The 16,965-nt window shown below is 37.9% G+C and overlaps 1 protein-coding gene across 2 annotated transcripts in view; it reads left to right on the top strand.

The window, feature by feature from the left end:
• ARID4A (AT-rich interaction domain 4A) overlaps nt 1-16,965 on the top strand; it is a 77,974-nt gene that overhangs the window by 5,695 nt on the left and 55,314 nt on the right. For both annotated transcript variants that reach the window (XM_032179694.2, XM_032179693.2), the window contains exons 4-7: nt 838-903; nt 1,917-2,007; nt 14,954-15,033; nt 15,123-15,217. In XM_032179694.2, coding sequence (XP_032035585.1) covers nt 838-903; nt 1,917-2,007; nt 14,954-15,033; nt 15,123-15,217 — 332 coding nt within the window. The remainder of the gene's footprint in view (nt 1-837; nt 904-1,916; nt 2,008-14,953; nt 15,034-15,122; nt 15,218-16,965) is intronic.

Below are 16,965 nucleotides of genomic sequence, written 5' to 3'. Positions count from 1 at the left end.
ATTTGTAGGGTAAATAGATGTATCTATGATTATTATAAAATTTATGTTTCAATTTTCTTGATGAACCTTCAAGTATTATTAGGATAGGATGTCAATTGACATTCATTTCTTTTTGTTTCATACAGTGTTTTTATCATGTCAGCTATATAGGATTTGATTACTCTATTTGGGATTCTTTAACAATTCAAATTTGGTATTGTGGCTCTTATTTACTTAAAATTAATACAATGATTGTTTTAGGAGGTCTTATCATACATTACCTAGATTTTGAATTTATTTGGACCATCTATTATTTGGACCATAGTAACCAGCCATCTGTTATGGATGGTTACTCTATGTCTTTAGATGTGTAATAGAAGGGAGCACTTGTTTGTATCAGTGCATATTATGATTATTGCTTAGCTTCACTTTATAAAGGATCAGAGTTCTGGTTTTAATTTGTTTACCTTTCATATAGGCAATACAGTTTGATACTGTTGTTTTTCTTTGTGTACTTGGTGGCAATCAGAACCTTTTGTGACTTGATAAAAAGCAATAAAGGCAGTATTTTTTTACAGTAATCATTACAGATTATTATATAGTTCATTCATTTAGTAAACAGTTATTAAGTGCTGATAATATGCATTGACACTTGCTAACTGTTGGGGATATAGCAATGAAGGGAAGACTCAACCCTCAAGGAGCTCACAGTTAATAAGAGAATGTAATAAGTATTATAGCAGGGGTCACCACATGGTGCTAAGAAAGCATAAATTAAAGACATTATTGTTACAGTGTTACTATAAATGTATTTGTTTTAAAAGTAATATGCAAATTATTGTGCAAAATGTTTTTCAGGTACTCCTGAAACAGGATAATACCACACAATTGGTACAAGACGACCAAGTAAAGGGTCCTTTAAGAGTATGTATGTTGTACGGTTTAAAATCTAAAATAATCATAGATTTATACCGTATTTACTGAATTTACATTTCTACATAGACAACATTTTATGAGAACGTTAATCAGAAAACAATACATATGAAGGGTTTAAATGTAATTAGTATAAGTTATGATATTGCAGTAGCTGTATTCTAAGTTTTAGAATACTAAACATCTTCTAGAAGGGTAATTTAATATATATAAACATGTTAAGTTTTTCACCTACCTTTCTGTTTTGAATTCTTGAACTGGATACCTGGCTTTGTTTTTCACATTGTTGCTGTATCTGAGGTGATGTTTACCCTTTTAAGTTGAGTATCATAACCATCAATCTTTGGTTGTTCTGATTTACCAAGTAAACTATGTTCACTTCCTAATTCAATTTAATGAATACCTAGATTATGTTTTCCATCCATTTCTGGCCATTTGTTTATGTAATAAATCTGTTATATCAGAGTACCACTTTGGTTAATATCTGATATACAAAGGTCTGGAAACTGAAAGAAGGTCAACTGGTCCATCCCTATCTCTCCAGGTGAAGCTTTATCTAAAAGGTCCCTTAAATACAAATGCTGAATCCAATATTCACTATTTCTGTGAAAGAAAATGGATGCTATTTTGGTTGTCTTGTAATTTTATAGTTCTTCGATTTAATTTTCTTGAAGGCAATGCGATATAGTGGAAAAGCTCTAAAGTAAGATTTAAGAGACTGGACTGTCACGCTGGACTCTGCAAATTATTTTCTCTTTCTGAACTGCAATTTTCAGTGTGTAAAGTAGCGGTAATAATAGCTACCTAACTTTTGTCAAAGTGTTTTGGAGCTCAAATTGCATGATAAATAGATAAGTACTATGAATGATAAAGTTCTAAGAGAGTATAAGATACAATTATCATAAGTATGGTGTTTATTTTTCTTAGCTAGATTATATAGTTGGTGGGAGTGATTTGGTTTATTTGTTTAAATTTGGTAAGGAAATTGGGATTTCACATTTTAGGTTGGAGCTATTGTTGAAACAAGGACATCTGATGGATCTTTTCAGGAAGCTATTATCAGCAAGTTGACAGATGCTAGTTGGTATACCGTGGGTAAGTAATTAAGTAATTTAACACAGATTTGATTTGGAGGTTGCATATATCTGTGTTTTGTGGATACACTGAATCATTGTGTTGGTGGAGAAATATATATTATTTCTTGTCAGTTTACTGGATATAGCTGACTAAAATTCTAAGAATACCCTGTAGGTAACAAAAATAATTATCTCGCAGTAACTTGGCCACTTTTGTCTATTTCATCCAAGAATGTACTTCTATTTTAGGTTTTTTGATGTTTCTCTTCAAGAAAGTTAGATCACATGATTGTGATCACTTTTTCTATAATTGCAATTAAAATTGCATAGTTGCGATCGTTACTGTATTGCTACATAGTTTATGTAAGAGTAATGTAGATGTTGCCAATTTACAGATTTAAAAAATCCTGACCATAGTAGATTTAAGAATAGGTGATTGTAACTTAGTTTTTGACTTTTGATACAGTGTGGGTGCTCATATTAACAGTTTTCAAGGTCGGGCACGATGGCTCATGCCTGTAATCCTAGCATTTTGGAAAGCTGAGGCGGGTGGATCACTTGAGGTCAGAAGTTCGAGACCAGCCTGGCCAACATGGTGAAACCCCGTCTCTACTAAAAATACACAGATTAGCCTGGTGGTACAGGTGCATGCCTGTAATCCCAGCTACTCCGGAGGCTGAGGCAGGAGAATCGCTTGAACCTGGGAGGCGGAGGTTGCAGTGAGCCCAGATCATGCCACTGCACTCCAGCCTGGGCGACAGAGTGAGACTCGGTCTCAAAAAAGAAAAGAAAACAACTTTTAAGAAAAATATAGATGCTTCTAATATGAATGCATGAATGCATTCTTAACATTCCATGCATAAGCTTATACTGGCTTTAGATAACTTTATTGTATTAATAGTAAGAAGCAACAAGTGTCATAATACTTGTAAGTTAAAACCTTAAAGTAGTACTTAAATAGTTGCTGTCATTATGTTGATGAGAATAGCATTAGGTAACATTTCCAAATCTCCTCTCAGTACTTTCAAGCTACACAATCCTGTGGATAACATCCAATCTATAGCATTGTTGGTTTTTATACTTATTTCTTGGTTTAAGTGGTATAATTATTTTGTGGTTTTCTTGTAGAAATAAAAGAATGACCATTTAGGTTTACTTTTAGTTTACTTGATTTGTTGCTTTGGGTAAAAATCATTCACATCCAGTTGATGCTCAATGTTGTGAAGAACTATGCTTTGGTTAAAAATTTCTCTGTCTTATCCTGTGCCTTCTATTAGTAGTACCAATTTGCTGTGTGTAACTACATTTTTCGAACCTCTTTGATTCTTCTTGGACTTGCTAGAATTTAGTGTTGGTTCACAATGGTGCTATTGTTCTGAACTACATATTTTTAGGAAGCTTAGTTGTGGCTATTGATAGTTGTTAAATTTTAAAAACTAAGTGGCCGGATGCGGTGGCTCGCACCTGTAATCCCAACACTTTGCGGGGGCGAGGTGGGCGGATCACTTGAGGTCAAGAGTTTGAGACCAGCCTGGCCAACATGGCGAAACCTTGTCTCTACTAAAAATACAAAAATTAGCTGGGTGTGGTGGTGGGCGTCTGTAATCCCCGTACTCAGGAGGCTGAGGCAGGAGAATCACTTGAATCCGGGAGGCGGAGTTTGCAGTAAGCCTAGATCGTGCCATTGCACTCCAGCCTGGGCAACAAGAGCAAAACTGCATCTCAAAATAAATAAAAACTAAGCTTAATGTTAACTCTTAGAGATTAAGTAAACACACGTTTGCTTTATTAAACTAAGACCTGATAAAAATTACAGGTGTGTGTAGAATCACCAGAAAATATATGATACATATCCAGATATTAATATTGCACCTTATATTGTACTCACTATAAAGGTTGTACTCACATTACTTATGAAGCTTTGCTGATAAAATGCACGTGCTCTACAGAAGGATTACTTTTCAGGTTTTCTCATTTTGGGTTTCTTTATCCCAGAGTAGTTATTCAATTATGAATAGCAACCTTTGTCCTCTACATGAGTAGCATTTTAGTGTTTCTAAAAACTAGTCACTGCTAAGCATTCTCTATGGTGATTTTCTGTGTTGGATAATTACAGAAGAAATTGTATAATTCTTGTTCTCAAAGAGCTTTAGAATCTTAATTGCATATAATTGAGGTATCAAGCATTAGTGTACATAAGAATCACTTGGTGCTTGCTTAGAAAAATGAGGATTTGAGGACCCCAAGCCTCTCCAATTAGTAGGCCTGGGGATGGCAATACAAGAATGTTTTAATAAGCATGTCAGTGATTCTGATGCAGGTAGTTCACACTTATAAAAACAGGGAAAAACAGATTTATTTGGGAGAAAAATTCAAAATATTAAAGATTTTTGCACTTATGTGCATGAAGGAAATTCATAAAAAGATTTTGAAAGACACAGTTCCATTCAGAAAACTCAAGATAGCACTGCTATAAAGAACATTTAGATATTGAAGGAAGTGGATCACATAATGATCACAGTATAATGACCTGAGTTACCAGTTGGTTTAAAAAAAACAGTAAAATGAAATGTAAAACCTCTTGGGTCATGAACACCCTGTGTTTTTCTTTCAGTGAGTACCTACTACCTATTGGGTATAATTGCTCTTTTCTGGAATTTTTTTTGATTTCTAGTTCCTAGCAAAGTATTATGTGGGTATAGTCAGAAATTTATTCAAAGTGTTTATGACTTCCGTTACCTTTTTGGTTTCATGAGATACCAGAAATTATGTCAGATTATTAAAAATAAAACAAGAGGATACTACATTGCTGGTTTGGATCAAATAGGAGTTGCGATCATTAGTGATCTAAAGTTATCATTAGAGTCAGTGATATTAACTTCTTTTTACATTAATACAGGTATCAATTTCCCTTCTGTTAAACTTGATTAACCAATTTTGAAAGAGATTATGGATATAGTATGACTCAGTTTTTAAAAAATCTGGTAATATCTTACTCTCTAATGGTTTATTTCTTGTTTGTTTGTTCGTTTGTTTTAGAGACAGGATCTTGCTCTGTTGCCCAGGCTTTTGTTCAGTAGCACTATCATAGCTCCCCGCAGCCCTGAATTCCTGGGCTCAAGCAATCTTACCACCTTAGCCTCCCAAAGTGTTGGGATTACAGGCATGAGCCACTGCTCCCGGCTTCCGCTTTAATGTTGAATAGTAAACAGCACCAACTCAAGGGGATTTTTTTGTTTCTGTTTTTGAGCAATAGAAGTATTTCCTCTTCCTACCATTCCTACCATAGTTTACTCATTGATAGTTCTTATCCTTGCCATTAAAGATAAGGAATCTGTAATATGTGGAAGTGTGTTATCTGTTCAGTCATTCAAAAGGTGTTAAAATTGGGATTAGAATTCATATCTCTATCCAGCCCAAATCTCTAGTTATGTTTTTTAAAAAAGGAATTAATATGTCCAGTTAAATGTTACAACTAACTCCTGGTAAATACAACTGTCAGTAAGACATTTTGAAGGTACTCTCTATTTTGCCTTTTTCTAATATAAAAACATATACTTGAAAAGTAAGGAAAAGGTAAAGGATAAAAATTTCAGTAATTCTAGTAATTAACTTTGAAAATGTACACACACAGATCATTTATCAAGTTTAGCACTAAAATCTATCATCTATATTAATGTTTTTGTAACAAGAAGTGCTTAAGATTCACATTATTTTGTACCTTGTAGTTACTGTTTTGAACATCGGTTATATCAGATTTTGTGTAAGTTCTAGTTAATATTGAGTAGAAGAGGTTTAGATTCAACTGGTGAATTAATAAAATTTTGTAGAATGTCCTGCAGGTTTATAAGGTTTTTAATGTAGTCAGACTCGCTTATGACAAATGTTATAATCAAAATCAACCACAAAATGTTTTCAAACCCAGGTGGCTATTCTACTGACTAGAAGATAATTCGTTAAGAAATAAAGTAGTAAACCAAAAAAATGTGTTTAATCCTATGATAGGCTTTAACTCTTTTTTTTTTTTTTTTTTTTTTGAGACAGTCTCGCTGTCGCCCAGGCTGGAGTGCAATGGCGCGATCTCGGCTCACTGCAGGCTCCGCTCCCCTGGGGTTCACGCCATTCTCCTGCCTCAGCCTCCTGAGTAGCTGGGACTACAGGCGCCTGCCACCTTGCCCGGCTAATTTTTTGTATTTTTAGTAGAGACAGGGTTTCACCGTGTTAGCCAGGATGGTCTCGATAAATGGCCTTCCCTAAGACTTAGTATTCCCATGATATTTTCTTAATGTAATTATGTATTTTAGTGTTAATTTCTTAAATTTTCAGATTCCTGGAGTTTTTTTCTTTTTTTTTTTAACCTTAGCTGCTGAGGGACTTCTGTAGTTATCACAGTTGATTCTATGAATAACAGAACTATTGAAGCTAAAGCAATCTTGATCAAGAGAACAAAACTGGAGACATACCACCTGATTTCAAAATATACTACAAAGCTATAGTAATCAAAACATCATGATACTGGCATAGAAATAGACACATAGACCAGTGGAACAGAATAGATACCCCAGAAATAAATCCACCTATTTATGGTCATTTGATCTTTGACTAGGGTGCCAGGAGCACATACTGGGGAAAGGACAGTCTCTTCGTAAATGGTGTTGGGAAAACTGGATTATCTACATGCAGAAGAATGGAAGTAGACCCTCATCTCACTCGATATACAAAAACTAACTCTAAGTGGATCAAAGACTTAAGACCTGAAATTGTCAAACCGGTAGAAGAAAACATAGGGGAAGAGGCTTTATGACACTGGCCTGGGCATTGATTTTTTTTTTTTTTAATGACCCCAAAAGCACAGGCACAAAAGCAAAACTAGACAACTGGGATTACATCAAACTAAATAGCTTCCACACAGCAAAAGTAACAATCCAGAGAGTGAAGAGACAACCTTCATAATCGGAAAATGTATTTGCAAACTCTGTATTTAATAAGGGGTTCATATCCAAAATTTATAAGGAAGTTAAATAACTCGATAACAAGAAAACAACCCAATTTTAAAAATGGGGGAAAGGCTGGGCACGGTGGCTCACGCCTGTAATCCCAGCACTTTGGGAGGCCGAGACAGGTGGATCACTTGAGGTCAGGAGTTCGAGACCAGCCTGGCCAACATGGTGAAACCCCATCTCTACTAAAAATACAAAAATTAGCTGGGCATGGTGGTGCATGCCTGTAATCCCAGCTACTTGGGAGGCTGAGGCAGGAGAATTGCTTGAACTGTGGAGGCAGAGATTGCAGTGAGCCAAGATCATGCCACTGCACTCCAGCCTGGGTGACAGAGCAAGACTCCAATCTAAAAAAAAATAAATGAAAATAATAGGCAAAGGACCTGGATAGACATTTCTCAAAAGCAGACATACAAATGGCCCACAGGTATGTGAAGAACTGTTCAATATCAGTAATCATCAGGGAAATGCAAATTCAAACTACAAAGAGATTTTACCTCACACTAGCTAGAATGACTATTATCAAGAAGATAAAAGGTTACAAGCACTGGCAAGGATATGGAGAAAAGGGAATCCTTGCCCACCATTGGTAGGAAAGTAAATTAGTATAGCCATCATGGAAAATAGCATAGAAGTTCCTCAAAAAATTAAAAAGAGAACTACCATATGATCCAGCAATCCCACTCCTGGGTATATAACCAAAGAATGAAACTAGTATGTCAGAGATATATCTGTACTCCCATGTTTATTGCAGCACTATTCACAATAGCCAAGATATTGGATAAATTTAAGTCTCTATGAGCAGATGAATGTATAAAGAAAATGTGATATAACATATATACATAATGGAATACTATTCGACTTTTAAAAAGAAGGAAATCCTGACATTTCTAACAACATGGTTGAATCTGAGGGACATTATGCCAAGTGAAATAAGCCAGGCACAGGAAGACAAATACCGTATGATCTCACTTAAAAAGTCAAACTCTTATTAGAGAGTAGAATGTTGGTTATCAGGGGTGGGGGCAGCTTGGTTGGGGGGGCTGGGGGTGAGGGATTGGGTAAGTGTTGGTTAAATGATACAAAATTTCAGTTAAAAGGAGTAAGTTCAAGAGCTGCATTGTACAACATGGTGGTTTTAGCCAATAAGAATGTATTGCATACTTGAAAATTGCTAAGAGAGTAGATTTTGAGTGTTCCCACCACACACACACACAAATAAGCCTGTGAAGTGATCCACATGTTAGCCTGCTTAGCCATTCCACAATGTATACATATTTTAAAACATGTTATATAACATAAATACATACTGTTTATGTTAATTTTTTTTTTTTTTTTTTTTTTTTTGAGATGGAGTCTCGCTTTGTTGTCCAGACTCGGCTCACTGTAAGCTCCACCTCCCAGGTTCAAATGATTCTCCTGCCTCAGTTTCCCAGGTAGCTGGGATTACAGGCATACGCCATCACCCCGGCTAATTTTTATATTTTTAGTAGAGACGGGGTTTCGCCATGTTGGCCAGGCCAGTCTCGAACTCCTGAGCTCAAGTGATCCACCTGCCTCGGCCTTCCAAATTGCTGGGATTACAGGCATGAGCCTCCGAGCCCAATGAAATAATTTTTTTTTTTTTTTTTTTAAAAACTACTGGTCTTACCTAGGGCATCCGTATGTTTTAAATTTTAAAATGTTTACTTCATTATGTGAAGAATTCTATAATTTTGTTAACCATAACTGCTGTACATGGATATAACAATAATGATACTTAATTTTCCAAAGACAGAATTCATGACTTCTTTCTCAGGCTTCATTTTATACTTCTGTTTCATGCCTATTATGTCTTTTGATACCCCCTTAACTAAATTGTAGCTCATCAGTTAACTTTCTGATTCTCAGTTTCTTTATCTATAAAAAGAGGATAATGGTTCCTACTTTGTAGAGGCTGTTGTGAGGATTAGAACATGGTAGAAGCTTAATAAGTGATAGCCAATTATATTTATAGATAGATAAAATTAATTTACTGTTATTATTTTACTATCTTTCAGTATCAGTGCTGTGATAACAGGGAAATGGGTCTTTGTATTTAGTAGTTGATCAGATCCTTTTATTTGAATTCTAGCTGATTAGGGTTAGGATTTGTGTGTTTGTTTGCATTGGCATTACTTTGTCTATTGTGTTTAGTATGGTTGGTATTACTGTGAAAGTCTCAGCTTTGTCATTTTCCTCTTAATAGATTTTAATATTTTAATCCCTATTAGTCAGGATTCTCTAGAGAGAACCAATAAGATATAGATAGATGATAGATAGACAGATTGATACAAGAGGGGATTTCTGAGAGCAGTGGTCCCCAACCTTTTTAGCACCAGGGACTGGTTTCTTGAGAGACAATTTTTCCATGGATGGGAGTGCTGGGGGATGGTTTCGGGATGAAACTCTTCCACTTTAGATCAGCAGGCATTAGCATCTCATAAGGAATGCACAACCTATTGGTAGATCCCTCGCTTGTGCAGTTCACAAGGGTTTGCGCTCCTATGAGAATCTAATGCCACTGCTGATCTGATAGGAGGTGGAGCTCAGGTGGTAGTGCTTGCTTGCCCACCACTCACCTGCTGTGCGATCTGGTTACCAACAGGCCATGGACTGGTACAGATTTGTGACCTGGGGGTGGCAGACTCCGGTATTAGAGAAATTTGCTCATCATATTATGAGGACTGAGAATGACTATGACAGGCTCTCAGTAAGCTGGAGACCTGAGGTGCCAATAGCTAGGCTCCATCCAAGTCAGAAAGCCTTAGAACCAGGGAAGCTGAGGATATAATTCTCAGTCCCAGGCCAAAGCCTTGATAATCTGAGGGACTGCTGGTATAAGGTGCAGAGTCCCATACCCAAAGAGCCTGGAGTTCTGATGTCCAAGGGCAGGAGGAGAAGAGCGTCCCAGCTCCAGGAGAGAGAGGAAATCCCTTTCTCTCATTTTTTGTTCTGTCTGGGCCTCTGGCCAATTGGATGGTACTTGCCCACAGTGAGAGTGAATCTTCCCCACTTGGTTCACTGACACATGTGCCAGTTTCCTCTGGCACACCCAGAAGTAATTGCTTTACCAGTTCTCTAGGTATTCCTTAATTCAATCAAGTTCACATCTAAAATTAACTGTCAAAATACCTAACATAGTAACAGAGATACCACTTTTGGTTATATGTATGTTCTGCTAGACTCAATGAACAATCTATTCAAAAGCCATTTTTGGAAAATGTAAGACATTTCATAGAATTATTAAATCCTTGTAGTCTGACTTTTTTTCCTCTTAGCATGCTGTAGAAGACTGAACTAAAAAGAAGCTAGACTTGCTATATACAACATTAATTATTTTCACTCTTACAAAAATGATACTCTTCAGTGCCTAAAAATGTTGTGTTCTTTTAGATGAGAACTCTAACATGGAAGTTAAGAGATGAAGTTTCTTTTAGATGGAGCTTCTTCATGGTTTTGATCATCAGGGATGTCATGATTGATAAGTTCATAATGTTGTTGGTTTTATAAAAAACATAGAAATAGAGAAACAGGGTCTCACTTTGTTGCCCAGGCTGGACTGCAGTGGCAATTATAGCTCCCTGCATCCCTGAACTCTTGGGATCAAGTGATCCTCCTACCTCAGCCATTCGAGTAGTTAGGACTACAAGCACCTGCCACCATACCAAGCTAATTTTTAAATTTTTTTTGTAAAGACGGGTCTCGCTGTGTTGACCAGGCTGATCTCCAACTCCTGGACTCAAGGGATTCTCCTGCCTTGGCTTCCCAAAGCACCAGGATTACAGGTGTGAGCCATCACACCCCCACCCCCCATTGTTGGGTTTTCTATTTCTCTTTCAGAAAATCTTGAAAAATTACAAATTTATAAAGTACTCAACATATATTTGTATAATTTTGTGAATTAAAAAAATCTTAGTCTGGTTGCAGTGGCTCACACCTGTAATCCCAGCACTTTGAAAGGCCAAGGTGGGTGGAACACTTGAGGCTAGGAGTTTGAGACCAGCCTGGTCAACATGGTGAAACCCTGTCTCTACTAAAAATACAGAAGTTAGCCGGGCCTGGTGACGTGCACCTGTAATCCCAGCTACTTGGGAGGCTGAGGCACGAGAATCACTTGAATCTGGGAGGTGGAGGTTGCAGTGAGCCAAGATCATGCCACTACACTTCAGCCTGGGTGACAGAATGAGACTCTGTCTCTAAATAAATAAATAAATCTTAAATTATTTTTGTTCCTTAAAGTTGGGAGGGTTCCTATGTAAAACTGTAAAATAGTTGTTTGTGTCATAATCCCCTTTTGAGCAATCCCTTTTTTTGAAAAAAATTTCTATCCATGATAAGGTATATTTAAGTGAAATAATTTTTCCTTCCAAAAATCTGATTTTATTTCAAAGTGATTATTGAAATTTTTGAATTGTTGAAATTCAAAAATTGCTGAAATATTTTGTTTAAAATGTTGAAATTGTTGAAATTTTTCATCAGAACATTTTGGTTTAGGGCTGCCATTGATTACTGATAAAACATTATAGAAAATATTTTGTTATATAAATTTTGGAGTGTTGGTCTTACATTAACATTTTCCTTTTTCATACCTCCATTTAAATGTATGTGTGTGTCTAGTATCGTCATCTTTGGTATTGTAGGCATTAAGAAAAGTTGAAAACCTTTCAGGTTTTATTCTTTTTGAAATCTTATACTTACAGATACTAATACTAACAAGAATTATATTAAGTTTGGTTTGTGATAATTTAATGATTTAAAAACTTTAAGAGAACAGTGGTTAATTTGTTAGACTTGACACTATATGAATCATAATTTTTATATCAAATATTTAGCACCCTATTACTTAAGTGCAGATCAGTGATGTAATCATTGGAGGATGTTGTGTTTTAACCTGTCATTGTGCCTGCAGCTAGTCATTAATTTCTGGATCATTGACTGTATATAGCACAGCTGCTTTTTTAGAATCATGGTTCTTTGAGTATGTGCTTCAGGAGTTTTAAATTTTTTCCACATTGTCTCCTGCATGTAAAAGAATCTAAGCTAGGTATCTGTAGTCTAAGAGGGAGAACTGATTGAAGTAGATAAATATTTAACATGTTGAAAGCTTTTATATAATTTTCTTTCAAAAAACTTATTCATTAAAGGTAAGTGTAGGATTTGAGGCAAAGCGTTTGCTAATAAAACAACCTTTTAAGAAAATAATTCAGGATTATAATTTCATAGGTAACCAATTAAAAAATTCTGAGATATCAGATGAATGTAATGTAGAATTTCTTTTTGTTAACACTAACTTATTCTATTAGAAGGGAAAAAAGTATGTAGATTTGTGAAAATTAAATTGTGAAAATTAGTAGTAAATATTGATAATTGTTTTTGGGTACGTATGATATATATGCTTTCTTGTTAAATGAATATGGATGTTAAGTATCTGAAGTAAAGATTGTATCTTATTTTATTCATAACCTGGGGCAATGAGGTACCTTCTGAGAGCATTTTCTTTTTAATAAACTATAAATTTTGGATGCCAAAATCAGAATACAGTCTCAAAAGTTAAACCTATACAATTATCAAAATAATATATTGTTGGCCGGGCACGGTGGCTCACGCTTGTAATCCTAGCACTTTGGGAGGCCGAGGCGGGCGGATCACGAGGTCAGGAGATCGAGACCACGGTGAAACGCCATCTCTACTAAAAATACAAAAAAAAAAAAAAAAAATTAGCCGGGTGTAGTGGCGGGCGCCTGTAGTCCCAGCTACTCGGAGAGGCTGAGGCAGGAGAATGGCGTGAACCCGGGAGGCAGAGCTTGCAGTGAGCCGAGATCGCACCACTGCACTCCAGCCTGGGTGACAGAGCGAGACTCTTGTCTCAAAAAAAAAATTTATATGTATGTGTTGTTAGTGATTAGGAGAATATTAGGGATAAATTGTAAAATTCCTTACCCCATTTCATTGAAATGTTTAAATATAGTCAAGTAGTACAATTTTTTTGTTTGTTTGTTTTAGACGAAGTTTTGCTCTTGTTGTCCAGGCTGGAGTGCAATGGCACAATCTCTGCTCACTGCAACCTCTGCCTGCCGGGTTCAAGTGATTCTCCTGCCTCAGCCTCCTGAGTAGCTGAGATTACAGGCGCGTGCCACCACGCCTGGCTAATTTCGTATTTTTAGTAGAGACAGGGTTTCTCCATGTTGGTCAGGCAGGTCTCGAACTCCCGACCTCAGGTGGTCCGCCCGCCTTGGCCTCCCAAAGTGCTGAGATTACAGGCGTGAGTCACCATGCCCGGCCAAGTAGTATGATTTTTAAAAATATGTAGTAAAGGCCAGGCGTGGTGGCTCACGTCTGTAATCCCAGCACTTTGGGAGGCTGAGGCGGGTGAATCACAAGGTCGGGAGATGGAGACCATCCTGGCTAACACGGTGAAACCCCGACTCTACTAAAAATACAAAAATATTAGCCGGGAGGGGTGTCACGTCCCTGTAGTCCCAGCTACTCGGGAGGCTGAGGTAGGAGAACAGCGTGAACCCCCGGAGGCGAAGCTTGCAGTGAGCTGAGATTGCGCCACTGCACTCCAGCCTGAGGGACAGAGTGAGACTCTGTCTCAAAAAAAAGTAAAAAATTTGAGAAAGCTTCTATGTAATTATGATATTTTTAAGTTTGTTTCTTTCTCTCTTTCTTTCTTTCTCTCTCTCTTTTTTTTTTTGAGATGAAGTCTTGCTCTGTCACCCAGGCTGGAGTGCAGTGGCGCGATCTCTGCTCACTGCAACCTCTGCCTCCCGGGTTCACGCCATTCTCCCACCTCAGCCTCCCGAGTAGCTGGGACTACAGGCGCCCGCCACCACGTCTGGCTAATTTTTTTTGTATTTTTAGTAGAGACGAGGTTTCACCATGTTAGCCAGGATGGTCTCGATCTCCTGACCTGACCTCGTGATCTGCCCGCCTTGGCATCCCAAAGTGCTGGGATTACAGACGTGAGCCACCACTCCTGGCCTAAAGTTTCTTTTTAAAAAAACCTTTATATTTGTCTTCTTTTTTTTTTGTTTTGTTTTTGTTTTTGAGACAGAATCTTGGTTTTGCTGTCACCCAGTGGCATAATCATGGCACACTAACCATGGTTGAGCGTTGGTTTTTCGCGGTTCAAGCACTTGTTCCACCATGGCCTCTCCAGTAGCTGGGACCACAGGCATGAGCCACCACGCCTGCCCTAAAAACTTTTATCTTTCTGTTTCCTTATTTCAACCTTTATTTCTAAACTACTCAGCCGGGTACAGTGGCTGATGCCTGTAATCCGAGTACTTTCAGGGCTTAGGTGGGAGGATAATTTGAGGCCAGAAGTTTGAGACCAACCTGGGTAAAATAGCGAAATCCTGTCTTTATTTTAAAAAAATTTTTTTGTTTTAAACAGACTACTTATATCCTTTTCTAACAAAAGAAAGAACTTGTATCTTACGACTTTAGAATTTGGCAGCCAGTACATGTGTAGTAGGTTATCATGCAAATAAATAGAAGCAGTAGAATAATTCAATAGCAATACCAGGAGTCAGTTTCTGGAAGTTAGGGGTACTCTAATATTAAACTTTTGTGGAAAAATCCATAATACTTTTTTTTAAATCAGGTTTTTGTTCATTCTTCTAGGATTGCAGTTAATGTAATATTTATGCTTTGACTAGGTTGCTAATGAGTTAAGAAGGTGGTTCTGTAGTGATAGAAATCAAAAAAGCAGATGGAAATACTTAAGCAGTTGTGGGCAGCCATTTAACCTGTGTTTTTGGTATCTGTAGAATGAAAAATATGGCATGGTATGCTCATTGTAAAGGTTTTGAAAAATGACTAAAATAATGGTTCTTACAAATATTAAGCTCTAATTAATAGCAATAATAGCATTCTGTGCTTTTAAGTTTTTATTTCATTAATGTGCATAAATTCTCTGTTATCTTGTGCTTATTATAGTGTTTGATGATGGTGATGAGCGAACATTAAGACGTACCTCACTTTGTCTGAAAGGAGAGAGACATTTTGCAGAGAGTGAGGTAGGGTGACACGGATGGACTATTTGGATTGAACTACAGGTACTGATCTAGAGGTAAAATGTGATTTAATTAATCTATTTCTTATACAGACACTTGACCAGCTTCCATTAACAAATCCAGAGCACTTTGGAACTCCAGTAATTGCAAAGAAGACGAACAGAGGAAGGAGATCTTCTCTTCCTGTGTGAGTTTTTTCATATATGGTATCATTTTAATTACAATTATTATAACCTTAAACAAGGGATTTTGTTAGGATGGCTAAATTCATTTGGGTAAGCTTTCCATAGCATATTGTATCCTTATGTTAGACATTTTACCAAGTGGACCTTGTTCTTAATTATTCCCATTATTTGCTCAGGAATGATAACAACTCTTACTTCAAAAAGATTATTTTTGTTTTAAGTTACTTTGCCAAAGTTTTTTTTGTTTTGTTTCGTTTTTGGTTTTGTTTTTTGAGATGGAGTCTCGCTCTGTTGCCCAGGCTGGAGTGCAGTGGTGCAATCTCGGCTCACTGCAACCTCCGCCTCCTGGGTTCAAGCGATTCTCCTGCCTCAGCCTCCTGAGCAGCTGGGACTACAGGCACGTGCCACCACACCTGGCTAAATTTTTTTTTTTTTTTTGTATTTTTAGTAGTGATGGGGTTTCACCATATTGGCCAGGCTGATCTCGAACTCCTGACCTTGTGATCCACCTGCTTCAGTCTCCCAAAGTGCTGGGATTACAGGCATGAGCCACCATGCCCAGCCTGAGCCACTGTGCCAGGCCCAAAGTTTTTAATTGATACGATGATTTTTCTTTTTTTTTTTTTTTTTTTTCTCTGAGAAAGACTTTATTTTTTGTTTTCATAACAAGGAAATTGAGGCTGAGGAAGAAAGTAATTTTTCCAAGGCTATACAGAGTGACTTTTTTTTTTTTTTTTCTTTTTTTTTTTTTTTTTGAGACAGAGTCTCGCTGTCGCCCAGGCTGGAGTGCAGTGGCGCGATCTCGGCTCACTGCAGGCTCCGCCCCCCGGGGTTCACGCCATTCTCCTGCCTCAGCCTCCCAAGTAGCTGGGAGTACAGGCGCCCGCCATCTCGCCCGGCTAATTTTTTTTATTTTTAGTAGAGACGGGGTTTCACTGTGTTAGCCAGGATGGTCTCGATCTCCTGACCTCGTGATCCGCCCGCCTTGGCCTCCCAAAGTGCTGGGATTACAGGCGTGAGCCACCGCACCCGGCACAGAGTGACTTTTTTTTTTTTTTTTTTTAAATTTTTTTTGCACACAAAAACAATAAACATTTTCTAAAAATACATACAAACAAAAAGATGCACATCAGACATATTAGGAAGGTTGCACATGGGAAGTCAGGGAACAGAAATGGGGGATGGGAGTTAAAATAAATGTGAGAGGGACTTTATATGGATCAGCGATAATAACTCAATCCTCAATTTGACAAAGAAGAGGGAGAAGGAAGAGGAAGAAAAAGAAAGTGGGATAAAGGATCAGAAAGGGAGGAAAATAGAAAAAATTGGAGTATGACTCCAGGGTAGACCTGTTTTGTTGTCACTGAGTTGGTTGGTTGGTTTGTCTGTTGTATTCTTCATGTTTCGCCATGTTGGCCAGACTGGTCTGGAACTCCCAGCCCAAAGTGATCAACCCGCCTCGCCCCCCAGAGTGCCGGGACCACAGGCTTGAGCCACCACGTCCAGCCCCCACATTGCTTCTGGCCTCCGTGGTAGACCTCCGAGACGGAGCGGCCGGGCAGAGGCGCTCCTCACTTCTTCCCAGACACGGGGCGGCCGGGCAGAGGCGCTCCTCACTTCCCAGACGGGGCGGCCAGGCAGAGACGCTCCTCACTTCTTCCCAGACGATAGGTGGCTGGGCAGAGGCGCTCCTCACTTCCCAGACGATGGGTGGCCGGGCAGAGGCGCTCCTCACTTCCCAGACGATGGG

Source organism: Hylobates moloch, unplaced genomic scaffold (genome assembly GCF_009828535.3).
Source record: "Hylobates moloch isolate HMO894 unplaced genomic scaffold, HMol_V3 SCAFFOLD_16, whole genome shotgun sequence".
Taxonomy (NCBI): Eukaryota; Metazoa; Chordata; class Mammalia; order Primates; family Hylobatidae; genus Hylobates; species Hylobates moloch.
Note: the sequence above shows the minus strand (reverse complement) of the source record. Positions and strands in the feature narration are given on the sequence as shown.